We start from the raw sequence: 7,939 nt of genomic DNA, 5'->3' as shown, positions 1-7,939 counted from the left end.
TTATACTGGGATTTATTCTCACCGGAGTTATCCGGCTGTTGTCTTGTTTTGTATGTGTGCATGACAACAGATGGGGCTGGATCAGGGTCGAGATGACGATGAGAGAAGACGAGTTAGCGTGGTGATTCCGGACTTGTAGCAGACTTAGTTTATTACTTGAATTTAGTAATTGAACCTTAGACTTAGGTTGTACAGTATTGTACTTTTCTACTGAACTGTAGTTTTTATACAGAGATGTATATTGTTTATATTCCATTACCTTCCGCAGTTACATTTTAAAAAGAAAAATTTTTAGACCCTGTTTTTATCTTAATTGATAATTGAATCCCGAAGATGATTATAAGACAGATCAGCGTCCGGGTCCCCACACATCTCGTACTCTGGCCAGAGATTTCATGCACTATTATTTCATTAGTTCCATAGGTATCCACACCTGTAGGTGAGCGGTGAATCCCTGACTACAATGGCACTGGCTCCTATATGGTTCGCAACTGTACCCAACATCGCCAACCTGATTACTTCGTCCTGGAGCCGGTAAACGAGTCAAAGCACAGCCCTAGCATATAGAGCCTCAGTGTTGTCCCGAGTCGTAAGGACTAATGTTGTACAATCATAACCACGGACTTATCCTCTCGATGAATGATAACCACTTGGAAAATCCGAGGGAGGGTTGTTCGGTATAATCATCCTATGACTACCCATCTGCATGTTTGGACATCTCTATGCCCTTACTAAGAAACGCAGTACACAACATCACAGATGTTAGTCTCGAGCTCAAGCGACCTTTATCCATGTTTTAGGCGGCTGAATCGACTAGGAACAAATATAGATCACACAGTAGTTACAAACGAGTTTCAACATCGAATTACGATTCATTTGTATTAAAGTATAATCAAGGTCTTTATCTATGTTTGATAACATGGGTATACAGATAAACAATTAACAAACCATGAAATAATGAATTATATTAAAATAAAGATTGTTATTACAACTTGAGTCAATAAAATCCCTAGTCAACAGTTGACTTGTAGGGCATCTACTCTAACATGGATATTGTAAGGTCCAAATTTAAGACTACGTAATCCAACGGCAATGCGAATCTAGGAAATTAAGAAAATGAATTAATTAATTAAGTGTAGTTGCTAATTAATTATGTGACTTACCCTGCTTTTATGCTAATTGATATTTTTACTGTCGTCATGCATAAAAACAGTATTTTTAGGATTATTCAAGTGACGAGCGAGGAACGGGGACCGAGTGGGCTGAAAATTGTAAAATGATTTTATTAAATTGTAGTTTTTAATTATTTAAAATGCGGTGGACGTTTTTAACTAAATTTTGAAAGTATCGGATTGTGAGGTGATTTTATACGCCGAAACGTAATTTTATCGGTATTGGATTTTTAAATAAAATGTGAGCTTTCGAGCTAACCCGGCTATTAAATTCACAATTTATTTCCAAAAGAAAACTTTACTAATCTTTTTAATTATTTTATTAAAAACTAGCTAATTTAATTGGGCTTAATTTGTGGCTTAATAGGCCTAAGCCTATTTAGAAAATTAAATTAGTATATAATATATTAAGTAAACTCACACACCACAATCTAGATTCATTCCAATCGGCCACCAAGTTTTTGAAATTTAAAAATCTCTCCCAAGCCTTCAAAGACACTCTCACACACGGCAGTTTTAATTTAAAGAAGATCAAGGCAGCAGCCGTGGCTTTGTGAAGGGAGTAGCGTGAGGTTCTTGCCCCGTCGTCCTCCGTTCTTCGTCATCGTCGATTATCCGAGCGTTAATAACGCAAAGGCACCCTCTAATCTCCCTTTTCTCATCCATGATACCATATTATTGTGTAATTAATTGATGCATGAACCATGTTAGTTTATTTTCAAGAAAATCGAGAACCCTTCTTTGCATGCCTTGAACTGCCGAGTTTTTGTACAACTTTCTTGATGCTTGATTCACGATTTTATTGTTTGGGAGGGCTGCCATGATGTCTAGGGAAAGCTAGGCTTTAGATCTATCAACCTAAGACACACACACGCCCCACAAAGTTACCAGCAAGATCCAGAACTGTCAAGAAGCACGGGCTCGCTTGGACTGTCAAGCTTGGGGCGCACGGGTTAGGGTTTCCTTGGGGAGGCTTGGCTTGGTTCCAGGGCTGCCCAAGGGTGTGTGGATGAGGTAGGAGGAGTCCTAGCCAAGCTAGGACCCGTAGGGTTGATCGGCGAAGAGTCCCTTGCACGAGGGACTCCTACCCGAGAATTCTTGCCTTGGACGCGCAGCACGTCTTGCTGCGTGCAGGCGTGTGGGGTGCGATACAGGGGGCTAGGGCAGGGTTGCGTGGTGTCCTTAGGGTCCTTAGAAAGTGCAGGTTACGTTGGTTCAGGGTCTGGATGCATGGGTAGATTGCTAAGCACCAAAACCGTGAGGGGCTTGCATGAGCTCTTCTCGGCCAGAATTTGTGCAGACTTGGGAGGGTTCGTTTCTGGGTTTGGGGTGTTTTCCCTAGCAAACTTAGTGTCCAGTAGGCAACTATAAGATGTTGGGCACCTTTTGGCTCGATATGGCTCGGGGGTAACTCGATAAAATTAAGAGATGGCTCGGGGTCGAAGTTTAGGTGTCAAATTGGGTTTCAAAATAAAGAAAATTTGGAAAACGGCTCACGGGGGTCGAGTTGTGGTCCATAAGGGCTTAAATAATATAAAAAGACTAAATCTAGAATTTAGGAATTTTATATTGACGTTTGGTATTTTTCGGGATTTAAACACCGTTAAAATAACTAATAAAAGATAAATTAAAAAGTCTAAGTTTTAAGCCAAATAAAATTACGAGAAAATTCATGTAAGCTTAAATAATTATTTGGGACATCTTAGAGTCAAGAAATCAAGAAAATAGTCGAATTCGTAAAAATGTCGAGTCCAGGGGTAAAACGGTCTTTTTACACCGGGAAATTAGTAAAGGTCATGGCAGTGCCCGAAATGCTGTTTTCATGTTAAAAATGATATTTTTAAATGTTTATGAATTTCTCATGATTCAATTATGATTTTTAAATGTCTATTTGATTTTTATTATTTAAGAAGACATTTAAAATACATGTTGCATGCTTGGTTTCAAAAATGGAAAATGTAAATGTATTCATGATTTTTCTAAAGTGATGTGAATGAAAAATGTTGAGGGATGTGAAGTGATTGTGACTAATTCGTTAATGGTGGCGACGTTGTGAGGGTTTTGGTCCCAGTGGGAGCCCGACGATCGTGTTTCCATCATTGCGAATATGTGGTAACGGATATGTGGTAACGGTTTTGTGGTAACGGAAGAATGGGAATATCGTGAGGGGAGAAGGCCCCAGAGGGAGCCCATTTATGGGAAAAGGCCCCAGAGGGAGCCCCGACGATCGTATTTCTATTCGATCATGTTAGGCCAAGGCTCAGTTGACCGGTGAGAGTGTCGCTGATGTCCCCGCCGCCCAGTACTGTGGTTTTATGTAGATGGATCCATCGTCATGTCATGTCATGTTGATGAAAGTCACAATTAACGATCTGAATTCGACAAAGGAAAAGGAAAAGGAAAAGGAAAATGTTTATGATCATGTTAAAATGTTATGTCATGTTGAGGAAAATGGAAAAAGATTAAGGTTTATTTATGCATGTCATGAAAATGGTTATGTTTAAAGTTTTATGCATCATGAAAATGTTTACGAAAATGTTTATGTTTAGGCATCTTCATGAAAACGATATTTAAGTACAAATATTTTTCACCGTTATATGTTGACTGTATTACGTATTACTCGTTATAAAGATTATGGTGTGTTGAGTCTTTAGACTCACTAGGTGTGATGGATGTAGGTGGTTCTGAGGGAGGACTTGACGGGTGATACTACTGGACTGAAGGTGCACACAACCCGAGGACCAGCGCTTCTACTTTTCCGCATTTACGATTATGACTTATGAATTATGTTAAAGATTTTTAAGATTATTTACTTAAGCTTTTTGAGATATTTTTGAGAGGTTTAGTATGTGCTTTACTTTTCAAATTATTGCTTTTTAAGTTTGGTAAAACGTTTGACGATTTCTGGTTTGACTTTTCTCTTTCAATTTTCAAATACTAGTTGGATGATTTACTTTAAAATGGTGCAAGATTATTTTATTTGCATGTGCATGCAATGACCGAAAATGTGAGAGATTGTAAAAAAAAAAAAATCTAGTACTTTTAAAGCAATAAGAGATGAGGACGTTTCAGTTGGTATCAGAGCAGTGGTTCCTGTAAAGGGTTGTGCCACCATCAGCGCCGGGAAGATCAGTCGTCAAGCCTCAAGTTGTAAGTTTTACTTGCTTTATATGATTCTACATGACTTAACCTACATGAAGTTATGGATATTATGTTTATGATGCATGTTTATTAGCTATTAGAGAATTTATGCTTTGCATGCTTAAATTGATAAAATGAATTAGGATATGACACATGATTAGAGACCTTAGATTTAAATGCATGTTGATTACGTTAGAATTTGGAAAACGTTCAGATAAAATGCCTCCTAGACGTGCACCCCTTATTGAGAATCAGGAAGAGAACAGTGTCAATCGCCGAGGGAATAGCCGAGGGAATGAACCTCCACCACCACCACCACCACCGGATGCTGCTGCCCGTGCACTAGAGGGCATGGCTCGTCTTTTCGAGCAGCAGATACAGCAGCAGCAGTTGCAGCAGCAGCAGTTACAGCTGCAGTTACAGCAGATGTAGCAGCAGCAGACAACTAGGCCACAGCATGACATTTATGATCAGTTTCGGAGGCTAGGGCCGAAGGAATTTTCTGGCACTACCGATCCTTTTGCTGCGGAGGGTTGGATTCGTTCACTTGAGGTACATTTTCGCTATCTTGATATGGGAGATGCGGACCGAGTGAGATGTACCACCTATCTGTTTAGAGATGACGCTTCTTTATGGTGGGAAGGAGCCGAGCATGGCGTAGACCTCGCCACACTCACTTGGGCACAGTTCAAGACGAAGTTTTATGAGAAATATTTCACTCCGGATGCTAGGAGCCGAATAAAGAGAGAATTTATGGCCCTCCGCCAGGGAGATGTCACTGTTGCTGAATTTGTGAAGAAATTTGATAGGGGTTGCCATTTTGTGCCCCTTATTGCCAGGGATCCTGAAGAAAAGCTGAGACACTTTATGGATGGCCTTCGACCTACCATTCAGGATAAAGTTATGATGATGCGTCCGGATAATTATTCTATGGCAGTTACTTATGCATATCAGGCTGAGCAGTCCTTGAAGGATATTGAGTTTGAGATTCAGCGCAAGAGGCAGCACTATCAGAATAACAATCAGCCGAATAAGAAACCACACACGGGACCTCCTAGACCCCAAGGGCCTCAAAAGCCCCAAGGTCAAGGCAAGAAGCCAGTGCCACCAAAGCCACAAAATCCGGGAGCACCAAAGCCTGCTGAGAGGCAACCTTGCAAACAGTGCAACCGTACTCATCTTGGAAAATGCGAATGGGGATCATATAAATGTTTCTACTGCAAGGAGGATGGTCACAAAGCCATTGATTGCCCAAAGAGGAAAGCAGCTACCACGGCCCGAGCTTATGTGATGAACGCCGAGGAAGCTGAAGGAGAGGCAGACACTACACTCATCACGGGTAACCTAGTCATTTAACATTTTTATATTGCTTATTTATGCATGAAATGTTGAATTGGTTATTAGAATTGCTTTGGGATCAAGTTCCAACCTAGAATAAATTAGGTTGCATGTTCTACCTAGTTGGATTTAAGTGATGATCTTAGAAACCTTAGAAAAATGATTTGAATTTTGTGCCTTATTTTATGTGAAGGATGCTATGATTCCAAATAAAAAGTTCTAGGGCCAAAATTAAAGAAAATCATAAATGGGGGAATTTCGAATTTTAAGGGGGGCCAAATTGCAATTTTCGAAAATCTAAGGGATCAAAATGCAAATATTCGAAATTTATGGGTCAGTATTGCAGATTTCAAAAGTTAAGGGACTAAGGTGCAATTTTTCCTAGAAATGTTTAAGTTCAACGCGAAATCTTCATGAAACTTTGGGAATTAATGATAGTAAATCCTTAAGATTCAACACGAAAAGAATTAAAAGACATTTTTCACCGCAGGGAGGATCAATATTCTAGGTGTAGCTACCTATGCTTTGCTAGATTCAGGAGCTACGCATTCTTTCATATCAGAAACCTTCACCAAAAGATTGGATATTACTCCTCAAGATATGGGAGTGGGTTTCAAAGTTACTATTCCTTCCGGTGATCTAATGCTCACTTCTAAGATTGTCAAAAATCTGGAGCTTCGTTTATTTAAAGATGTTGTCCGGGCCGATCTTATTGTGCTCCCTATGCCCGAATTCGATATTATACTTGGGATGGATTGGCTATCAGCGAATGGAGCTTCGATTGATTTTCGTCAGCGATCTGTATCTATCAGGCCACCCAGTGGCAAATCTTTTGTTTTCGAGGCGGCGAGAAACAAGCAAATGCCGCACATTATCTCTTGTCTTTGTGAGAGGAAGCTTATTAAGCATGGATGCCAGGCATATCTAGCATGTGTCACCACTACACATGATTCCACCAACCAGAAGTTAGAGGATGTTGATATTGTGAGAGATTTTCCTAGCGTCTTTCCCGAAGACGTTTCTGGCATTCCGCCTGATCGTGAGGTGGAGTTCTCTATTGATCTCATGCCGGGCACTGTTCCTATATCTAAAGCACCATATCATCTAGCACCCGCTGAAATGAAGGAATTGAAAGATCAAATTCAAGAACTGCTAGACAAGGGTTTCATTCGCCCTAGTTACTCTCCTTGGGGCGCTCCAGTTCTATTTTTGAAAAAGAAAGATGGTAGCATGCGTCTTTGCATCGATTATCGGGAGCTCAACAGGGTCACTATCAAAAATAAGTATCCATTACCGAGAATTGAGGATTTATTTGATCAATTGCAAGGAGCTTCGATATTTTCTAAAATTGATCTGCGATCAGGATACCATCAGTTAAAAGTTAAGGAGTCTGATGTCCACAAGACGGCATTCCGCACAAGATATGGGCACTATGAGTTTATGGTCATGCCCTTCGGGTTGACCAATGCGCCAGCGATCTTCATGGATCTCATGAATCGCGTCTTTCAGCCGTTTCTGGATCAGTTTATTATTGTCTTCATTGATGACATTTTGATCTATTCCAAGAGCAGAGAGGAGCATAGCCGTCATTTGAAAACCGCACTGCAAGTACTGCAAGATAGAAAGCTTTACGCAAAATTCAGTAAGTGCGAGTTTTGGCTTGATAGAGTGGCGTTTTTAGGCCACATCATCTCTAGTAGTGGAGTGGAGGTAGATCCAAGTAAAGTGGAAGCAGTGAGGGAGTGGCCAGTACCGAAGAGCGTCACCGAGATTCGCAGTTTCTTGGGACTAGCTGGCTACTATCGCAAGTTTATTCAGGGGTTCTCATCTATAGCGGTGCCCATGACCGCCTTGACAAAGAAAAATGCAAAATTTATTTGGGGACCCGAGTGCCAAGACAGTTTTGACAAATTGAAGCAAGCCTTGATATCAGCGCCAGTGCTATCTATGCCATCAGGGCAAGGGGATTATGTTCTTTATACCGACGCTTCTAAGATTGGTTTGGGCGCAGTTCTTATGCAAAATGACCGAGTTATCGCCTATGCATCAAGACAATTGAAAATTCATGAAAAGAACTACCCTACTCATGATCTTGAGCTTGCAGCAGTAGTCTTTGCACTGAAAATTTGGAGACACTACCTTTATGGGGAGAAGTGCAGGATATTCACCGATCATAAAAGTTTGAAATACTTCTTCACCCAAAGGGAGTTGAATATGAGACAGCGCAGATGGCTCGAATTGGTAAAGGACTATGATTGTGACATTAGCTACCATCCGGGGAAAGCTAA

General features: G+C 40.6%; 1 protein-coding gene across 1 annotated transcript; it reads left to right on the top strand.

Annotated features, from left to right (window-relative positions):
* The first annotated feature begins 4,886 nt into the window (after nucleotides 1-4,886).
* LOC140821659 (uncharacterized) lies at nucleotides 4,887-5,669 on the top strand. The gene has a single exon (XM_073182196.1). It carries the CDS (start codon nucleotides 4,887-4,889, stop codon nucleotides 5,667-5,669), a length of 783 nt encoding a protein of 260 aa, XP_073038297.1.
* Nucleotides 5,670-7,939: the final 2,270 nt, after the last annotated feature.

The sequence above is a fragment of the Primulina eburnea genome, unplaced genomic scaffold (assembly GCF_022965805.1).
Source record: "Primulina eburnea isolate SZY01 unplaced genomic scaffold, ASM2296580v1 ctg69, whole genome shotgun sequence".
NCBI classification, from domain to species: Eukaryota; Viridiplantae; Streptophyta; class Magnoliopsida; order Lamiales; family Gesneriaceae; genus Primulina; species Primulina eburnea.
Note: the sequence above shows the minus strand (reverse complement) of the source record. Positions and strands in the feature narration are given on the sequence as shown.

Bases quoted from the DNA above. Each gene is read 5' to 3' on its own strand.
- LOC140821659 (XM_073182196.1), top strand. From the start codon at position 4,887: ATGGGAGATGCGGACCGAGTGAGATGTACCACCTATCTGTTTAGAGAT.